A 22,922-nucleotide genomic window follows, 5' to 3' on the forward strand; every position below is an offset into this window, starting at 1 on the left:
TGATTGATACATTTTACTTTTGAATCTCCAGACTATCACACAGAATTTGCTATTCGGTAGATACTCAGTTATGTTGGCTGGAGAATGAATGAATGAATAGAGGATATCTGATGTTATACCTGAAAGCAACATTGAGAAATACACTAATACTTGAATTATTTGTTCCTTTATTTAAATGAAAAAAATAAAGTCACCTTTGTATAGATTTGCTGACCCGTTAGTGTGTGTTTTCTCATAAAAGAGCAAACCTTTCTATGACCCTATCAAGGGAGATACAGAGTGAACCTGATTGGAGTAATGCTAAGAGACTTTATCTTGGGAATTGCTCATCAGAAAGTTCTTTTTAACTTATTATATTTCTTTCAGTCTGATTCCAATCACCTTATTGAATAGTTCCTTTAATCATAAAAGAAAAAAATATTCATTATAAAACAATTTCTCACTGAGGACAAGAGGGATAAATAGGCCATTGCAACTGGTTTGAAGGCTCGTGGAAGAGCAGGAAGGCCAGGCATAGTCAGTGCTGAGTTTCCTTTTCTGATAGAGATATCAGGCCAGGTAGGTGAAACAATGCCTTTGGCTTCAGATGATTAAAGAAATTTGGCATCCCTTGAGTATATGATGTCACTGGAAGCCAATGAGAATGTGGTCTTAGCAGTGATAAATATGATCTGGAGCACAGTTCTCCAGACAAAGCAGAGCACTTCAGAAATTGTTTATATTCTATTGTTCCTAGTGCCTTAGTTAATTATCAGACACATTGTACAGACTACTGCTTTTATTGGGTAATAATATTTGGAAATGATTCAGTGTTAGAGTGATTTGATACTCTAAGTACAGATTATTAGGTTGAAACACATAATACACATTAAAAGTTGCATCTAGGCAAGTTACTTTACCATATACATACTTTTTCAGTGCTCTGTAGCACTCCGCATGAACCAGGAAATTTATTTTTAAAGATTTGCTAAGACTAGAATAATTTGTTGGCATGTTATCTCTCAGTGAATTTTTTGCACAGTGAAAGTATGAGTTACAATTCAGGGATAACTCTGTTAGGACTGAACATTTTATGATGACAGAAGTAAAAAATTAATCCATTTTTTGTTGACAGCCTTATAAGTCCTTTAAAAGAAATAAAAACAAAAAGAGAAAGATGATATTTAGCCATTCTATTGACAAGGATAGTAGGGAAATGGAACGAAATTAGTATATTTACAGGACAACCTCTAAGACCATAATTATGTGGTTCCTCTCAAATGCTTTGGTAATGGACCACAGGACATTGTAAACAAGACACATCACTTAAAAATTTTACACATCGACCTTAACAATCTTAGCACTGAAAGTATAAACAATACATAAAGTTAATTTCAGCCTTCAAAAACAAAAAGAAGACAGTCAACAGAGGATTCATGATTTTAAAGTAATATGAATTGTTTAAAAGTTTTTAAAAGTACTTTCTTGCAAGTATAAATAAAACTCTTTAATTCTCATAAATATGAGGGTAATGGGGGACATATCACAAAATTCATTGCTAATGAGAGAATACTGAAATTATTAAAAAATAAATGAAGAATAATCATTAAAAAGAAATTTGGCCAATAGTATAAAGTAGTATCCTAGAAGTCAAATAAAAACTACTGAAGAGTGTTTAACATGTAGCTCATTTTTTTTTTTAAGGAGAGAAAGTGCCTATGTTAACAAAAATGTCAACTCTTTACATAGAAATGTAAAATGTAAAATGTAAAAACGCCTTGAAATAGGATATCAACCTCAGGATTAAAGGGTCAATTATGTGATAATAATTAAACTGAAACTTCTATCTTTCCCAACTAGACAATTTCACACCTAGACAATTTCATTACAATTATAGTTTAGAATTCTTTTAATTTTAAACCTATGTGTTTATATCAGGAAATTTACCTATAAATACCTGAATATCCACTAATGAAAAGAAATTAAAACAAAAACCTCTTGATCATTCAATGTTCTGGACTCAGCAATCATGTTTGTCACAAAAATAAAATAATGTGAGAATTTTTTTTTCATATCATTACTCTTTGCACCATAAATAATTTTGTTTACATTTCACAAATGAGATTCATTTCCAAAAGATATCATTTTAAATACATTTTCCCTCTGTGGAACTCCATTCACAGAAAAAAATGTTCTTGGAATTATCACTAACTGATCATCATTTTAGGTTCCCATCACTTTCTTGTAAGTCATTGAATAAAACAAATGTGTTTATATAATTTCATATGACAAAGAAACCTATTTTTATTCATACATTTAAAAAATGTCATTATACTACTTACTAGAAAAGTAGTAGATTAGGTATAACTAAAATTTGGAAAAATCAATAACTATTTCAGAATTCTGAAAGAAAAACTAGTGCAACTGGTTTGTGAATAATTTTTGACATATATGAGAACTAAACTCTGTTATCTTAGCCCTTGTTTGACAATGTTAATGTACACGTTATATATCAATGATGCCTTTATATTACCATGACTTTGAGAAGAGTAAATGTTACCTTTAAATTTTTTAAATTATTTCTGTATAGGCAAGATTATTTTAGCAATTGGTTGGCTAGAGACAGTACTTTTATATTCATTTATGGTTGTAGATGGAGATGAGGGGACAACTCATGGTCTGACGTCCACCTTTAATAAGATTTTTTTAAATGAGATCAATTACAAATGACTATAAGCTAATGTATTTTATTTAGATCTCCAAATAGCTTTCTGTTTTTTAAGCCAATCCCTTCTTACAGAAGGCTATTAATAAAACAGATTACAATAGGAAAATTAAATCTTGTCTGAGATTAAAGGTTTGTGACAAAGTAGTAAGCAAAGAGTAAGAAAAAAAGATAATTCTCAAAGTGGTAGGAAGTTAATAATGATGACCCCTGGAGATTTGAACCAGAAGCTTGTGTCTTCAATATGCATGTTAATAATAATGGATGACAGTCAAGAACAAGCAGCTGAAATATGCTGACAGTTTGTAATTACAATATTTAATTTTGCTAAAAAAAATTGAGCCATATGGAGAATTGTAAGAAGGTATAATAAATTAGTGATTGAAGAACACAAAGGTAGATGAAATGTAATATAAAGCACAAAGTATTACATACTTAAAGAAATAATTTAAATTACTTGTACATCCTGATGGATTCTGTAACCTCTCAGGATATTATTTTGGACAACTCAATGAAGAAGAGCAATCAACTATAAATAAATCAATGCTACAACATGTTAAAAGCATAGCTAAAAGGTACGACAATATCAAATAGATGGTGATTTTAGCATGGTTTCTATTTTAGAAGTATTGCCATTTTTAAAAAGTGTGGTCAGTTTCATATTTTTGTAACATGGAAAGGTTCAAACAAAGGAAAATACATTAATAAAATAACATAGAAGTCAGTTATAATGCAAACAATTAGCATAATGCACATACTTCTCTTTTTTTGGCCAATGCCTGGCTTAAAAACGTAAGTTCCTAAGTGTGGGTGCTAATTTATAAATCTTTATGAACAGAAACCATAGAAGAGAAAAAAACATACAAAACAGAGAGATTTGCAAATGTTAAACAGAATAATGGAAAGTTTTAGTGGGTTTTATGAAGGCCACAAAACAATTGAACAAACCAGGCTGGGAAGGAACTCGGATCTCCTCTCTGCCAACCAAGGTTGAAAATTACCAGATGCTTTTTGCATCCCCTTTCACTAAAAACAATTAGTACCATAAAAGCTATTTAAGTGTTTCTGTTTGTAGTTTTGGAAACTCAATTTTTAAATTGTTCTTTTAAATACTAACTTGAGTTTTATAATTAGAAAATTAAGTTGTTAAAAGTGCCCAATGTGTATTAAAACATTAAAATTGGGCTTCCCTGGTGGCGCAGTGGTTGAGGGTCCGCCTGCCGATGCAGGGGACGCGGGTTCGTGCCCCGGTCTGGGAGGATCCCACATGCTGCGGGGTGGCTGGGCCCGTGGGCCATGGCCGCTGAGCCTGCGCGTCCGGAGCCTGTGCTCCGCAACGGGAGAGGCCACAACAGTGAGAGGCCCGCGTACCGCAAAAATAAATAAATAAATAAATAAATAAATAAATAAATAAATAAATAAATAAATAAATAAATAAATAAAATAAAACATTAAAATTGTTTGATACAAGATGTCGACAGACACATAGACTCAATATAGATTGAGAGTCACAACTTACCAGGTAACTAGGTTCAGAAATTGCAGCATCTCTACACCGACTATTTAAGATCATCAATTTAACAGTAGACAAAAAAATGGTTCCCTACCGTTTGGGAACTATAGATTACTCTACAGTTAACTAAGAGTTTTCCTGGCTTTTTCTTTAAATTGAAATGCAAAAGATTGTGATTGGCTATATCCCAATGACATGAAATGTATCTAGAAATCTAAAAGACATTTGAGGCAAACAGTTAATCTCCAAAATGAAAGATTTTTCATTTCTGATAAACTTGACTACACACTATTCTAGGTATTTATTAATTTATTTATTCCTTCAATCAGCACCTTTAAAATTACATGCCTATTATCCTCGAGACACTGTGTGAGGTGTCATGAAGGAAAAAATAATTAGATTTCTTACCTTCAAGTTCTAAGAGTCCAGGTTAAGAACCATTAATAGAGAAGTTCACCTTGTGGAACCTCAATCCTTATCCATTCGTGGAACTTCCCTTACAATGAGGAACTGATGTCCCACTTTGGTAAAACTCTTCTTGGTGTAAACATTGAGTGTGTTGCCATCCAATTACTCTTCCCAACCTTACATATAACTCAATTTTCTTTTTCTCTTTTTTTTTAACCTTTTTGCCGTCCTTTTGCCAATTGTACATTGTTAATTCTAGGTTTGACTAAAATTGACCTGTGGTGGGAAAACATGTTTGGTAAACTGTAATCCTTTTGAGGGTCTTATGGGAATAGAGACAATATGAAGAAATGAGGAGCTACCTAAATTAAGAAATTGATGACAAAGTTTCCATAGTTGAGAAAATTCAAATGATGTGTGAGTAATGATGATATTTAGAAATATAGTCACAGAGCTGGCCAAACACTTAGAATTCAGTCACACTACCAACGCTCAGGTGAGGAATCAGACAGTCTCACAGATGCCTCATGAAGGGGGTCCAGAAGCTGCATGTGTTTCTCGTGCCACTCTCTGGGGCACCATAAATACATCCATGGATAAGGTCTTCATTTCAATTGTGTACTAATTTCCTATATTTGATGCTTTAGTTATTAAAGGTACTAAATGCCCAATATTTCTGAAATGTATGTTAATGACCTTAACAACCCACAATGATCTGCTAAGGCAGGCATTGTTATTTCCATGTTACAGTGGGTAAACTGGTCCCCAAAGAGGCTAAAGAATCTATTCATAATAAAAGTTAGAGCTAAACCCAGGTCTTCACAGTAAATACTTTCCATAACAAACTTCAGCCTGACCAAGAACCTTTCAAGGAAACCTGTTTAAATCCTGGCACCTTACAGACAGACCCAACATAGAACTAATCATGGATTTGATAAGATCTCGCATTGCAGGATGAATGTTTATACTAGTGTATTAAAACTGCAATTAGGTAGGCAGCTTAAAATGATTTTACTTCCTTGTATTATATTTAGGCAAAATCAAGCCCTAAATGATTGTTATATCTTCAAAAGACTAGAAATGTCTCAGTGGTACCCAAATGAAGATCGTTGATAACATTTTAAACTTAAAGTTCTATATTTCTTTGAGAATACTTCTTTAACATATACTTTTCTCTCACAAGTAAAATATTTGGAATGAAAATTCAATATATTTTTTTTCATTAATGTAAAGACAACATATCCAAAATTATTCGGTTATTATATTTATTTCTTATGAAAATGACTGAGCAATAAATTAAGTAATTTTGATTTTTACAAAGAACGATCTTAAAACTATAAGCATCATTAAACACTTCATGCTCACATTTTACTCTCCTGTATTTTCTTTCTTTCTTTTTTTTTTTTTTTTTTATACACGCAGGCTCAGCAGATGTGGCACATGGGCTCTAGAGCACAGGCTCAGTAGTTGAGGTGCACGGGCCCAGTTGCTCCGCAGCATGTGGGATCCTCCCAGACCAGGGCTTGAACCCATGTCCCCTGCACTGGCAGGTGGATTCTTAACCTCTGCGCCACCAGGGAAGGCCTCTCCTGTATTTTCTTGATAAAATATATGAATAAACTTTTACTTTTTAATAAGAACACACACGCAAAAAGAAAGTTTGGAAAATATTTTAAAATTGCATTTTACCTCATTTTTGTTATTTTTAAGCAATGCATGGAGAAAAATAATATTTTTTAAAATTGGTTGTCTTCTATTACCTTTAGTATAAAAATCAAGAGTAAGCATGTGTGGCAGATCTATGGTGTAAACTATTTTATGACAGTGATTTTAAACATAGGTACAGTGTTTCAGTTTATAACGTATCTTAGGAGATAATATATTTCTATATTTATGTCTTTTGAATGATGAGTATACACAATGACTTCATAAGTACAATGCGATGACTTTGGAAAAACTAGCTTCCCATAAATGGAGCCAGGTCTTCCGAACACCTCGAATTTTATATTATAAAACTGGGCTTGTTACTTTTTCCCCTTTGAAACCACTCTTCATCCTATCTTTCCTCTTTTTGTGAATGGTTCCAACCTTCTGCTCATACAATTAGAAAATCTTCACACTCTGTTTTAAACCTATCCCTCAACCTTAGCAAGTCAACCAGATGTCAATTTTCTTTATCTAATCCTTTCTTCAATCTGTCCCTATCTCCCTCATCCCAATACTCCTATCCTGGTTCAGGCATTTGTAGTCTATTTCCTGGACTATTCTGGCTTCCCTGCCTTTGTTGTCTCCATAACATCCCTCATTTAGACTGCTGCCAGAGAGTTTTATTCACTGAATCACTGTCTAGCTTATTAAAAAAAAAAAAAAAAAAAAGGAATTTAGGGCATTTAAATCACCTTTCCAGACTTCCTTGGTAGCAATAACTGATGACTACTCATTTTTGCAATACCCTTCTCAGGGTGGTACCACTATAGAAGGAATATAGCAGGGTGACTGAGGGCACCAACTCAGAAGCAAAATAGCCTGGGTTTGAATCAAACCGGTCAGCTAGACTAGCTGTGTGACTCTGGGCAAATCACACAACACCTCTGTTCCTCATTTCCCTCATTTATTGTGGGACCACACTCAGGAGCTTTTTGTAGGAATTAAATTAAGCTAGAAAGGGGTCCAGGAAAATGCAATAGAGAGCCAAGGAAATATGTCGATACATAAGTACTCGTATCATTGTGACTTGTGTCATTGTGACTAGTTTCAGCTGTTGCCCCACTATTTATAATCTTTTTGGAGTCCAAGGGCCATGACTTGATCATCTTTGTGAGCGTACTCTCTGTGCAAAGTAGATTCTTAGCAGATGTTTGTTCAATTAAACAGAACGTATATGAAATGTGACAAAGGTGTGCCCAACTGTTTTTAGGTGGAATGACTTGTGTCAGTGACACAAACATCCGTTATTTCTTTTCTTTAAATCAGCTTTATTGAGGTATAATTTCCATGTGATAAAAGGCACAATTTTAAGAGATGAGTTCTGCCAAATGCATGCATTTAGGTAACCAGCCTCCCAATCAAAATGAATAGTATTCCCATTACCCCACGTTTCCCTCTGTGTCTTTCTGCAGTGAATCCTCACTCCCCACTCCAACCTCAAGTAACCACTGGTCTACTTTCTGTCTTATTGATCAGCCTTGCCTGCCAGTTATTTTAAATCTTTACACTAAAAATGTTTCCGTGTTTCAACCTGAACGATCCGTATCTATGTAATCAACTCATATGTAGTAACATGAAAGGAAAGCTATACACGATGCACCAGGTGTTCTGGGGAGGGCGCTGGTGAGGAGAGAGGTAAATTTTAGTTGAAAGTGGAAAACAGCATCTTGTACTTTATAGCCATTTAATTCTCGACACTTGGCTTTTCTGTTTGCTTGTTTTTTACTCAGTCATTTTAGACACGATTCTAACCTGTAGGCTCTGTAGGCAAGACAGAGTATCTTTATTCTACACTCTGGAACCCTGAGTCCCCATAAGGTGCGGCCTCAGTGCTGGAAACCAAGGCCCTGTTGTTTGGATCCAAGTTTCCAGCCTACTTCTGGGCCCAGAGTTCTTTAGGGAAACGTGTTACTGAAAAAAAAAAAAAAAAAAAAAAAAAAAAAAAAGCTGTGTCCCGGAATTGAGGTTGTAGGAAGGACCCCTGATAGGCAGTTCAGCAGGTTCTCTCGGGGCGCGGTACGCTCCACTGAACTCTGGAACGCATTGTCTTTGAGGGCGACACCCTGAACGCTGCCCGCGGGAAGGGGACAGAATCCCCCCGAGGGGTGCGCGGAGCGCAGCGGGCCGGCAGCCCCGAGGCCAGGGGTGAGGTCAGGGTGGCCTGGGGGCCGGGCCCGGACGTGGCCTGCAGACTCAGCGCTGGACGAGCGCACTCACACAAAAGAGGCCGGAAAGTGGCGGGAGGAAGCGGGCGCGTCACGGGGGCCGCAGCCGGGAGCCTGGCGCGCCCGCCCCGCCGCGTCCCAGGTACACGGCCCGCTCGCCCCGCCGCTCCGCCACCGCCACCGCCACAACCGCGGCGCCGCCAATGAGACTCCTTCCGCTCCTAGGTGAGTGCCCGCGCCCCGGTCGCCCGGCTGCCCCGGGCCGGCACCTGTAGGGAATAGGCTATTTCCAAGGTGGAACTCACGTGCCGAGTGCATTTGACCAAGACTCCAGGGGGAATTGACACAGTCCTTCTCAGGATGTTTTTCTCTTTGGCCTTTCAACTCTGGAGTTCGATATTCAGTACCCAGGGACCAAGTCATCTTTTTATTCCTGCTGACAAAGTCCTCAAAGTCCCAGACTTTGACCTTTCTTCTGATCTTCCCCCAAGACATTTGGGAAATCCAAACCATTAACACTTGTGGGAGGTTTCCTGGCCTTTCAAGGGGACTGCTGGCCCAGACTTTGGGTTCCTTTAAAATACCATTTCGATGATACTGTGCGGAAAGAAAATAAATCACATCTTTGAAGCCGAATTAATTCTGGTTTAGACAGTATATACAGCCCTATGTGAGGCTAGGATTTAGAAATGAATGTTTAAGAATCTCTTGTTACCAGATGAGGACAATTTATCTCGGATGACTGTTTTCAGAGTAATGACTTGCATGATTCAAAACTGTCCATCCCAAGCGTGTTTGTCTTGAGAAGGCCTAGGACAACAATAAAAAAGGAACGTCCTACCCTTTTCCTTATCGTTTCCTAACAGCCCACAAAATACCATTGCCAACTTTGTTTTCAAAAACTCTGAAATAAAGGCTTGTTCTCTCTTATGCTGCATGTTATTGGTCATGTTTGTCTGGTGTTCCATTTCTGGAAGATCGATCTTTGACCAGTATGTTGAGTTGATTTTTTTCCCCTCTAATGGGAGAAAATGTAAAAGAAACTTTATTATGGAAAAGGCAGAATTTTAAAAGATAATTAGAACACAGAAAAAAAAAAAAATTGCATTTGTCCTCCTGAATGGCATGATATGTTTCTCTTCATCTTAAAATAACACAGATTTGACTTTGAAAAGACACAAATACTCAGTTCACCTTGACTTCTTTCTGCACAGAATCATTCCCAGGGGAGGGATATTACTTTACAATCATGTAGCTACCTTTAAAAGTATCTCACCTCAAGGTGAAGGGCCCAGTGATGTAAGAATGCTGTTTTCTTTATAAAGCCAGGTTGCTTACTACATTTTAGCTTGGTTGAGGCTTACATGATAAACACTGAGACTGAAGAAAAACGTTACATTTTTTACTCACTTGGTCATGTCCTGTTATTTACCTAAATCCTCCTTTGGGAAATTCTCATAATGCATTTATCTAAATGGAAAGAAAGAAGGATAGTAGTGTGTATGTCATCTAACTCAACAGTGGGAGAAGGTTTTTCTTTTTCTTTTTGAAAAAGTGTATTCTCTATTTTCTTTAGTGGGTTTTTCCACTTTGCTGAATTGTTGCTACACTCAGAATTGTACCAGGACACCTTGTCTCCCAAATGCAAAATGTGAAATACGGAATGGAGCTGAAGGCTGCTATTGCAACATTGGATTTTCAGGAAATGGTGTCACAATTTGTGAAGGTAGACAATCTTTATTACCTCTTTTGGAGTATATTGTAAGATTAAATTCTGATATGACTGCTTTTTTCTTATCGAGAAGTTAAGTTGTCTTACTTTATACTGTTTGGTTTCATGCTATTGATAAAAAAGCTTAATTAACGAAACGATAAGTTTAAACTTCCCAGGTCAAAATTTATACTTGATTATGGACTTTTGATGACTCCATGCATATCTTATTTTGGGTAAAGATTGCCCTTGAACTTAAGCTGGAAAACTAGGTTCTGAGAGCAGAGTCAATACCTTCAGGAACAGAAGAACAGAGAATTCATGAAGTCCAGGCTATATCCGCATGTGTTGCCCTCAGATACCTTCCTTAGTACTTGCCTATCTAAATTTGAGAATACCATTAAGAGATTCGAGGTTTTCTCCTGCATACCCTGGATATATACCCCGGAGAGAGAGAGAGAGAGAGAGAGAGAGAGAGAGAAAGAAAATTTTAAAATATATTCTTTTCTGAAAAAGTAGATCCCATTTATGGAACTTTAGGCTAGAGCCCAGAGCAAGAATGCCAGGAAAGTTCCTTCTAGGCTACAATTTAGCCCATTGACTTGATGAACAGAACACTATCCCATAATCAAATTTAAGTGATTTCTTGCCTGTGGTCTCCATCACCACCATGCCTCTTCCTTCCTCAAGCTTCACCCAGTCTTTATTTTCTCTTTCATTTTTAGTAGAATCTAGTTTAACTAGGTCAATAGAACAACATTCTATGTAGGAGAGAGTGAGGAAAAAAAAAGTTCCAAGCTATGTAAATTAGTTTTAAAATATAATTAAATGGAAGTCTCAGACTCGAACTGTGTGGTATTACACTCCTAAATGTATTTAAGATAACATGGACTTTTTCTAATTAAGCCAGGGTATTGTACATTGTTAATATTGCATGTGTTTGCTTATAGCATAAACAAGTTGCGTCTTGTGATTCAATTTGATAGGCTCTTAAAAAAGATTAAATATGCAGTATATAGTAAGACCAGACCTCATCACAATTAGTTTAATGCTTAAAAATGTGGAGCAAAGCTACAGTTGCTTAATGGTGCATTAGATCAGGCATTTCTGCTTGTACATACAGCCGGGATTTGTAATTTACTATTCTACAAGCACTACAAAATTCTTTCCATAAATAGTCTTAGATTTTTATTGTGTATTTAATTGAATGGCATTATGGCAAGTTGATAGTTGAGTGACCTTCAAAATATGGCATCAAACATATTAGTGTGCTTTTCCACTAATCATTACAAATTGTACCAGAGTACTTCATAAGCAGTGTTGCCTTTTTGTTATTTAGATACTTTTCAAGTGTCATGATTACCATCATTAACATCAATAATTTTTCACAATTTGGACCTTCAGCAGCCAAGCAGTTCATAATCATGTTTTTAATGATTTCTTTTAAAAACACCTCTTCCATTATCCAATGCAATTGTTTTTCCCCCTGCTGTTTAGTCAATAGTCAGCTGAAGGGCAGAAAATATTTTCTGTTGAAAATAAAAATATTTCAAGAGCTTTGGCCCTGAAATTTCTTTTCACACAGAACACAGTTTGTAATGGGAATTTTTTTTCTTTTCAAGTTCTTCTTAAATTCCCTTCTTATTTGAAGAATGGTACATATACACTTGTGTTAATATTCACAATCTGAGGTTTATAATATCCTCTTAAAACTGTTCAAACAGTGGTTTTCATCTTTTTCACATTTTATTAATCCACTGACAAATTTGGGACACTTTTTTCAGTAAATATATTTAATATGATTTTTGGAATCAAAACATTGTGTTTTCAACTGCTGACTCGTCTAGATTATATTTTGGGTTTGAAGACTCTTGTTGGCTTTTTTCATCTCTAAGGAGAGTCTCCATCTTTCCTTATCTTTCTTTAAGATTGTTAGTAGGTCTCTAAGAAATCACTGGACAGAATTTTTGTTACAGAAGATGCCTGCTTCTTGAGGAGTGGAAATTGTTGTTTTTTGGCATCATTAACATCATCTTCATCATCTTCATAAAATCTGGCTCCCTCCAAGGCATGCCAAATAAATGTCATGATAATAACCCAACCTTACTCAATGTATTCTGTTCCAAGAGCTAGTTTTGAACAAGTTATTTAGACTTTGGATTACGTGATCCCACAGAAACAAGTTTTAATAGTAGTGAATTTATTTCACTTAATTATCTTTTTATTGAACAAGTATTTGTTGAGCACTTTCATCATCATCATTATCATTATCACGATCATCATCAGGATAGTTAAGCTGTATTGTTCACTTAGTCCAAGATATTAATTAGCACAACATCTTCATCCGTTATTATTCCCATTTTATCTATAAGGAAATACAGTGTTAAGAAGGTAAGTGAAAATCTCAAGTGACACAACAAATAAGTAGTGGAGCCAAGATTTGAGCCCAAGTCTGTCTAATTCCAGTGCCTGTATTATTACTCACTGTGTTTGACCATAAGGCCTCTGCTTAACAGATATTGCTATGCCCTTGGGTTAAAATAATCAATAAGAATTGACCTTGATTTCTAATATATCTGAGGACAGTTACAGAACTATGTTAATAATTTGATACAATGTTATAAAAGAGGTAAGTTTGAGGTGTGCAGTCAACAGCAAGGAAGTTTTCCAAGTAGAGGTGACATTTATGCTCAGAATTGAGAATAAATAGATTTTAAGACGAACAAAGTGACAGAGAGAACTCAGGCAAAAGGAATCAGCAGTAACAAAGGCCTAGAAGTTGAACATGTGTGTTTTTTTTTTTAAGGAGCTCCAAGTATTTCATGCTGGATATATATCACAGGTATCTTAGTTGAGGGGTCAATGGCAATTAAGTCAAGATGTCAAAGGTATGGACTTTATTCTGTTAACAAAAGAAAGCCTTTGGCAGGTATTAAGTAGCTGAGTTACATGATAGATTGTATGTATTAGAAAGATAACCCCATTAGGTAGAGTAAGAACGGATTAGCAAGGGTCAACTCACAAAGGCCATTTACCCAACCTGTAAAACCAATAGTACAGTTCATTATACTTTATGCTCTATCTACCCAATGTACTTTAATCTTCATATCAAGCAGTTGAAATAAAAACTACAGATGCTGTCTTTTACTTACAAACAGTATTATTACTGGTTATAACTAGCTTCTGTTGAACTCCACACTACAGCCTTTTGCATATGAGAGAAGCAGGACTCTGAAAGCTTAAGTGAGTTCCCCAGTGTCCCAGGCTAAAGTGATAAAGTTAGGACTCAAACCCTGGAATCTCAGCCTTCTCTAAATTACCAAAAATGTCAGCGTATTACCAGTCACCTGGTAATTAGTTTAGTACAGATTTTTAAACCAAATTGGTGGAACAGTATCATTTTAATAGGAATGTATTTATTACCACTTTATTGAGGTATTAATGGGAATTTATTACATACTTATCTTTATGCTGACATGTAAGTGTATTTTAAGATAGGAGGTGAAAAAGTGTGGAGAAATTTGGGGGTACCTTTAAAGGCTTTTGAAATTGTTGATGATGTTTAACTATAAAATGTAGGTTATTTTAGTTCTTTAAACATATATTACTATTGCCGTTCCTTATGGCTCTCAGTACATTTTTGACTACCTTCTAGTGCACAGTAGTTACAAATATAGGAAGTTAAAGATCCCTCCTCCCCCAGGTAATTATGAAAGTGTTAAAAAAGGGAAGGAAGGTTAGAAGGGCTGAAAGAATCTTTGGCTACACCTAAAACACTATATTGCTTGAGTTGGAATAAACTGAGCTGTGAGAAGCAAGAAGCAGGAACCAGTGGAAGGATGCAGTGCATTGCATGTTTGGGTGTAAGGATGGGGAGTGGTGAGAAAATAGTCTCCCTACTCTCATATCAGCACATTAAGTGGGGCTGTTTTTTGGGAAGTTTCATGGAATGAGAATGGGTAGGAGGAAAACAACTGCCCCAGGTAAGGAGAGGAATGGTCAGGAAGGGTGTAATTAACTACCAGTACGCATGTATAAAAATCTTTTCAGAGCTTGAGACATGCCTGTTATGCCTATTATGAACAACATCACAAGCACTTTACAGAAAATAATGAAGTCTTGGTGCCTGACTCAGGGAGACATACTGTATGATTAAAAAGTAGTTTTTCATTATTATCTAATAACCATACATATGCTTGTAAAATTCAACTGGAAGAATATCATAATAAACTAGAGAGCAGTATGAGGCTGGTAAAGGTAAAGAGAAGTGTCACAATAGCTATCTAAAGAGCAGAATGTGAGAGAAATAGTAATTAAAATAGTCCACTAGCATGAATCTGCCCAGGATAAAATAGAAGTGTTGAGGACATGTGATTGCTTCCATAACAATTTTTTCTTTAGTAATAAAGAGGATGCTCATCAAAATGGGCAAACCAATAGTCATCAGAACAGATGCAAAGCATACAAAATGTGTATGTCATGAATATACACATCGTTAACACAATTAGATATACTATCTAAACTATGTCCTACAAGTAATAACTGTAGCTGTAAATATTTAACAAAATGATAATATCCGTAATAGAAATGTGAACAGAAAAATAACTCTTATGTACTCTTCTTTGCATCACATCTCAATGATATTTCATATTTAATAATGATATATACATATAGTCAAAGCTATATAACATACATATACCTTTTCACTTTTATGAGGTATAGTCACATTCCGTATGTGAATGATTTTTCAGAACAAACATGCCAGAATAACAAACTAATTGGTATCACCCATTTCTCACTCAAGTAAATATCATTGTCTAAGATGGTTTAATTATGAAAATGATGCTACCAGTGCTTAAAATTTTATTAGAACTCTTACTTTATAATTTATATGTGTAATATAATAAATTAAATTTAAATAAATTATTTAAGTATATATATATATATTTTTTTTCCTGTTCTCAATGAGAATGAGATTTTGAGAGTGGATTTAATCTTCAGAAACAGCTAAGATAAACTTTTAACCAAATCTGATGGGTGAAGTGGAAGATTAATTGCCAAAATGGTTTTAAGAAAATGGTGTGTGGTTATAAAGTAATATGAGATGAAATATTTTTCATGAGTAGCATGGAACAAAGATAGTTTTTTAAGTTTTGAAATGTTTTGATATTGCATATAATAGCGAGATCACTAGAATAAATGTACTGACTTTCAAGTTGTTAATTCTCATTGGGATGCTTAAGTTCTGTTATTTGCTTAAAGATAGTTGTATTATTTTCACGCATTCATTTCATAAGCATTATCTGTTCTTTATGAATCCGATTCCAAAGGGCATTGTTAATATCTCTAGCTCTAAAAGTAACAAAGATAAACCCAACACATTGTTGAACTAGATTCTAAGTGTATACCAGCTTACTTAGAAATATTTTCGTTAATACAAATATTTTATGAAATAAACCTTACAGTGTAGGACAAAAATGTCATAAAATGTATCAGTGCATTTTGGCGAACATGTCAAGCATTTTCTTATATGATAAACATCATCATTACCTTTTTAAAACATCATCATTACCTTTACTTATTTCAACAATTGGAATATTCATTTTGGCCCTGTCATTTTTGAAACCTATTCTAGCTTTGAAAATTTAGAATATGGTACCCTTAATAATTTAGCATACCAACATTTTATTTCTGTTACCAAAAGAGATGGTGCATCAGTTTAGTTCTGTCATGATCTGGCAAATTAAATAGTCTGGTTACCAAAGTTAGTCTATTTATTGAGTGAGACAGTTGGAACAAAAACAAGGAAAGTTAAAGTTTATAATCATCTTTAAATTGTACTGATATTTAACTTCTGTGGAGTTACATACCCAGAAGATAGAGTGCATCAAAACTGCCTGGATCAGGTCCCTCTAGAAAAGCGATTTTTCACAGCAGCTTCTAAATCATTTTTGTCTTAAGGCTGCAAATGGGTATCTTTTGAATATTTGTTTTCATTTCTCATCTGGCATCATCAGCTCTCCTAGTAGTTCATCTACAACTTTTCTTATCCTTTTACATTTATTACATTTTGTGGTATTGAAACTTAGGAGTACAGAATTGAGTAGCAGCCAGGGCTAGCATTTTCTTTAATTTTTCCCTTTCTCTCTCTCTTTTTCTCTCTGCCTCCCTCTCTATGTCTTTTTCTCTTTTCTTCTTGTTCCAGTCCATAGAAGGAGGTGTCTTCTGGTTTTTAAGGAATATTTAAGGAATATTTGAAGATTTAGAAATCTATGTCTCAATAACATTACATCCACATCTTCCTTCATATGTAATATGTTACTAAAAACCCTTGAGGAAGCAAAATTTCTTTTGTAAAACAAGTGTATTTTTACATACTCCAGAGGAATTTCCTAGGAAAATGAATACTAATACAAACTTGAAAAAGTATGAACTCTAACATGCTTCTAGATAGCTGTGTATCAAATTTTTTTAAAGTGAGGTACATATTTCCTTGGGCCTTCTTGTACTGAATGGAAACTGTAACCTGTTTAAAAACTGATAGTCTAAATTAACCCAAGGCTTACATTCCAGGATGCATGATTTCTGTGAACTTCATCCAAATAAATAAAATACCTTTGCCAATTTCAGAAATTCTTTTCCTTGTAACTAGAAATATGACCTCTTTCGTCTGTTGACAAGAAGGGTTACACAATAGAGAGAACAAACTCAAGCACAATATTTAAGTAGAACCTCCTCAAAAAATCTACTCTATAAGATTACAAATTCTTTTACCATATAAAAAGAGAAAAAATAAAAGAATAAACCATTATAGAAACCATCTTTAAGCTAGTATTTTATTTTTAAAAAGAAAAAGAAAAAAGAACTTGTGTCATTTGAGTTTTGCTGATCAGCTCCACAGTTTTAAAACTAAAAACTTCTCCATATCTCCTCCCTCTATTTGTATAGCTGATTCACTTTGTTATAAAGCAGAAACTAACACACCATTGTAAAGCAATTATAGTCCAATAACAATGTTAAAAAACTAAAACCTAAAAACTTCTCTTATCTAGCTTGACAAGGTCATTTTTTGCAGACTAAGTTTCAGGAATCATTTTTCTAAGTCATCCTGTTCCATGTTTATTTCACTGGACAGATATGACAATGAATGAGATACAAACTAAGAAGTATCCTGAGTTCTTAAAGAAAAGTTTAATATGAATATATGATTTTGGATTTTCCCAACTAATCTATAATGAAATGTGAAAATGTTTCTTCATGTAGAAGTCTCATTTATTTTTGATTACTTTTTAATCAGTATTATCTACATGGATTCATTGCATATTTAGAATCAGAAAAGTAATATCAGATAACTAATGGCACAGAGAATTAAACAGAAATAGTAAAAATCAACACAGAACTTCTGAGTTCTAATATCAATAATCAAAAATACTTACTCAAATTTCTGTCTTAAATCAATCCTAGGTAAGACTTACTATCTGATTTGACATTATCAGAGTGATGGGTTTTTTTTTCAAGTGAAGACTATCAATTTGTTTTTACTGTAGGCTAAAATGTTGATTCATCATATATATATATTTATATATATATACGTCATACAATATGTGTTGCTGATGATAAAGCATCAATAGCAATACAATTGGATATCATTTTTCTAGCATTAGTTTTCATTTTTTTCATGCAAAGTGAACATGGCAGTTGTACCATCTTATATTTTATGTTCAGTCATATCTTTAGGAACTGCTAGGAAATTTAAATTAAGTGAAAATTGTGCTCTAAATGTGGAATTTTCAGACATTTTAGACCTCTGTTGCTTTTCAAGAAAATATTGGCATAAAGAAGAACAAAGGAATTTGGAGATAGCACCTTTAACACCGTAAAGTGACTCAGTGAGTCTCAATTTTTTCACTTTGCTTATTAAAATTCTATTATTTTATCAATATTCTAAGATTGCTAACTTCATTTTGCAAAATTGATGATATTTCTTTTGTTGTTGGAATGTCAATTTTCTATAGTCCCAGTTTTAATAGGGCATTAGCATACTTCATAGCCAACTCCCAGTTATTCTGGAAGCAAATTAACCAGTCTTCTGCTTATCCATTTTTGCATTATTTCTCTTCATGCTTACTTAGTCTCTTTAATGCTTAAATAAGGAACTTCAGATTTACAGCTTATTCACAAAAAAAGAATAATAATAATGATATTAATTTGAGTGCTTCCTCTGAGCTACCATCTATTCTAAGCACTTTACATGAATTTGTAAATTTAATCCTCATAACAACTCTGAAGTAAAAGCTAGTATTATTCTCAATTTATAGGTTAAATAATTTTCCCAGAGAAAGTACCTTCAAACAGTCTTCTCATATGATCCTCAAACTACTATGTGAATTAAGTCTGCAAATAATGAAATTGAATCTCATTAAGAAAAAAATGAATTATTTTGGTTCTACCCCTCCTACCTCAATTCTGCTTTTTTTGTGCTACATTATCAAAACAACTGATAAAAAGAAAAAAGAATGTGTGGTGTGTATATTTATGATACCTTAGGAATAAGTACAGAGAAGTTAAAACTATTTACAAGTTTTAATAGCTTGATGAAAATCATAGGCCAGGAACAATTGTTTAACTCCTGCTTATCTATCTCTTTCAAGCCCAGTGAATTATTGAAAATAAAATCAGTGAAATCAAAGGAGGCTCATGAGACATCTACAAATTAAGAGTGAACTTCTCAAAATAGAATCCAGTGCTACGAATGGGGGTAGTTCAATGTACACAGAGAAGGCTTCAGTGAAGATGGTGTCTTTTCCCTGTGGTGGTCATATTCTTTACCCTTCCCAGAAAGGGAGTGGAAATCTAAGTGATTGGTTGAGACATTATTTTCCTAAAGCTGTACAGATTGGTCTCCCTATTTCCCATTGGTGTTTGCTCCCAAATAAAGCCAAGAAAATACTCTCAAAGGAAACTTTGTCACCTGCCTGTCATCACTTAAGGTGCAAATTAATACCACCTTTCTGCCCACTCCCCATCTATGCTACCTGGAATAATGCCTGAAACTTGCCCCACCCACGTATGCAGCAAACCCAGAACTCTTGCACTAAAGAGGTTGTAATTGTCAGGCAAAACCTGGGTCATGGTACCTGTGATAATCAACATTGTTCTTTAGTTATAAACATAAGGGTCTTTTAAGGATAACCAGTCATTGGAGAAAAGCCAAAAATACAAACACAAAGATGAATAAATAGAACTGGCCTGAAAAAGTTACTTTCTAGGGAGAGAAAGTTTGAAGGAAAAACTCTAGTTGATACCTTCAAAGAGATTCTCAAAAATTTTGCATCCTAACAAACAAAACAAATAGAATAGGCTTCTGTGTGTGAAAGAGCTATTATACCAGAAAAAATACTTTCTTCTTTGGTATATCCCATAACCTTTGTGCTACTCAATTCCTTGTACCTCCTTTATCCTTTTATTCATTTCCTTTTGTAGAAATCCATCAAGACAATAAACTGGTAAAATTGTCAGTAATGCAAGCAATTCTTAAAAATCACCAGAAGATTGAGACTAAAGTCTCTATTCCTGGGTTTTCTCTCCTATGAAAATGATCACACACCGAACAGGGAAACTACAAATTTCAAATTTTCTTACACATCAGTAGAAGATACCCCTGGACTGCATAAGTCAGGATATTCTTAAGTTCATCAGCTAAGCACAATCCCCCTTTTTATAATAACCCAATTTCACCCCCTTGTGATCTTTTCCATTATCTCTGCCTACAGCTCTCCCAAATTCCTCCCCTAGTTTATCTCAAAGGTAAAACAGGGTAGTCAATGTGTCTTTTGATCCTAATTCCATGATTTGCTGGTAATTTTTCACATTATAATGTCATTAATATGGGGATAGAGCCCATACTTGGTACCCAGGAATAGTGCATTGTTGTTGAAGAACCTCTGCTCCATTTGATTGAACTCAAACTTTGTTTTTGACTTACTTATAAATTCTGTGGTTATAATATTGTAATTATCTGCAATTTCCAACCTATGTTGTTTGTTTTCCCTGAGTAATTTCCTGAATTCACTGGCTAATACTCTTGAGAGTTCATACAAAAAGATCTATTTTTCTCCTCCAATAAAATATATTTATCTTCTGATCTATGTTACTCCCAAATTGAGACAATAACGTGCAATAAAGCAGCAGAAAAATAATACCCAGAGACTGTAGAACTAAAAGGCAAAGATGGAAAATACGAGAGCAACATGGAGAACCTAATATTCATCTAATAGAAGTCTTATTAAAGTAGGATCAGACAAGATTTAGCAAAGGAAATAACAAAAGATATAAGACAATTTCCCATAGCTTAAGAAACACCTGAGTCTTCAGTTAAAAGAGCCCTCTAATATTCAACTGTCTTTTGCGTAATATGTTTGTGCCTTGCTTCTCAGCTTATGTTTAAGGAATACCTATTGATATCATGCAATAAAAGAAGAGTATAGTTTACTTCATAACCTGTCATTTTTATTTATACATTCAAAATGTTTATTACCTTTGTGTACCTAAATAATAGAATATATAGACTTCTTCATTCCTGTAGCATAGGTGAAAACCTTCTCAAATCATGGGGACAGAGTGAGAAAAAGTACTTTTCAAGACGACAGTTGAGTGGTTCTTAGCATCAGGAGAGTGAATAGATGCGAAGCAGCCAAAAATCAACAATGACCACTACAAGAAGAGTTTCTATCAATCCTCTGGGCCTCCATGTCTACATCCATCTACTTTCATTTAACCCTTTTCTGAGACTAATTCTAGTTTAAGAAAGGAGGGGTATATTTTAGAAATACTGTGATATTACCCCATCATCTAAAAAAATAATTACTACATCAAAGTCTTATCTTCCAGGTGCCCATTATTGGATCCCTTTCTTATATCCTTGTATCTCAATAACTGGGAGCAGCCCTGTAATTTGAATACTCCTAGTATGCCATGCCCGAGTAACTAAATTCTCTGATAATAAATTCTCATATGACTGTGATGAGGTCTCCAAGCTTGTTATGTATATTCTAGTCCTGTTCAACTGGGACTGTTATGGTAATGGTTATTAATGTCTCTCTCAGCTTTAAAATTCTTTGATTCTGTTATTGTGAGACTTTTATTTGGACTGTAGTCAATATACAGTTCATCTACTTTTTGGGTAACTAATGGATTTTCGGCTCAATTTAAAACATGAAAATGAAACAGATATGGATTTTGGTCTCTTGCCTCTAACTATCCTTCTTTTTACTGCGATCTCTGGAGCTGGCATGACCAGTGCAGGTGAGGCTTTCATCTACTGCTTGTGCTACCTTCTCCCTATTCGTGGCCATAACACCATCATGATATTCTTTTCTGCTGAACCAGGATGTGACCTCAAAGTTCTTCTCCAGGCAGATGTTACAAATCAGTAGAGGCAGGCACATAAATAAAACTTATTTTCCATTATTTCCATTATTGTTTTCTCTGGTGATTTCCTCCTTTGAAAGGAACTTCTGGACGAATCTTCAGTGAACCCCCTGTATTAGAGTGCTAAAAAGTAAGGTATTACATAGAAAATGATCAGCAGGAGAAGTGCTATATCAGAGTCACCTGAATCATAAAAAAAGAAACAAGAAGGCTATAAACCTTGATTTTTATATTTGGTCCCCTCTGGGAAAGGTTTAGTCACTGTTGTATACAGTTGAGAGAACCCCTTTTGAATAAAATGATACACATATTCGTTATGTGGGGAGGAGGGTTATGATTCATGTGATTTTATACGTACCATTTAATGAATAATCTGGAACAAAATGCTACAAAATAGAACTTGTCCTTGTGTTGCAATTTCAAAAGAACATTGATGATTGTTTATTTTTAACTGTGATGAGCCAGGGATGTTGAGAGTGGACTTGATCAGAGGGGCAGTCTTCTCAGCTGGAAACCTGTAGCTAAATTTCTCCATTCTGAGGATTTCATGTAGTTCCAGGCATCAAAATACTTTGTGTCAGACAATAAATGGGACAGGATAATCAGCTGTGTGTGTGCTCAGGAAATAAATCAGGCACTTTCAATGTTGGAAAAATTATAAACTGAGATTCATTGTCTAAAACTCAATACACGTGTCACTTTCTTTGCAAGGCCTTTCTTATTTCTATATTTTAAGAATAATTGTTTGCTTTTTCATCTTCTCATAATTCATTTTTTATTTTTGCATCAATTCATGATATCGGAATAAGTGTTGATGGAGTTTGCCTGCTTTTTTTTTTTAACATCCTTTTTGGAGTATAATTGCTTTACAATGTTGTGTTAGTTTCCTCTGTATAACAAAGTGAATCAGCTATATGCATACGTCTATCCCCATATCCCTTCCTTCTTGCGCCTCCCTCTCACCCTCCTTATCCCACCCCTCTAGGTGGTCGCAAAGCACTGAGCTGATCTCCCTGTGCTATGCAGCTGCTTCCCACTAGCTATTGATTTTACATTTGGTAGTGTATATATGTCCATGACACTCTCTCACTTCATCCCAGCTTGCCCTTCCCCCTCCCTGTGTCCTCAAGGACAGGAGTAAAGACACAGACATAGAGAATGCCTGCTTTTTAATAGTGCCTGGGGAATCCCAACAGTGACTGCTGTTTGAGGAGAGTAACTAATTCTTATTCTTGAGTGGATCCTTGGAAACTACCAAAATTCCTTGGATCCAATCTGTAAAAT

The 22,922-nt window shown here is 34.8% G+C and overlaps 1 protein-coding gene across 1 annotated transcript in view; it reads left to right on the forward strand.

Annotated features, from left to right (window-relative positions):
• Positions 1–8,640: 8,640 nt before the first annotated feature.
• ADGRL4 (adhesion G protein-coupled receptor L4) overlaps positions 8,641–22,922 on the forward strand; it is a 121,529-nt gene continuing 107,247 nt past the window's right edge. The window contains exons 1-2 of the mRNA XM_082666513.1: positions 8,641–8,722; positions 10,074–10,223. Of these exons, the coding sequence (XP_082522639.1) occupies positions 8,701–8,722; positions 10,074–10,223 (172 nt within the window). The 5' untranslated portion in view covers positions 8,641–8,700. The remainder of the gene's footprint in view (positions 8,723–10,073; positions 10,224–22,922) is intronic.

The sequence above is a fragment of the Grampus griseus genome (genome assembly GCF_964374135.1).
Source record: "Grampus griseus genome assembly, chromosome: 1".
NCBI lineage: Eukaryota > Metazoa > Chordata > Mammalia > Artiodactyla > Delphinidae > Grampus > Grampus griseus.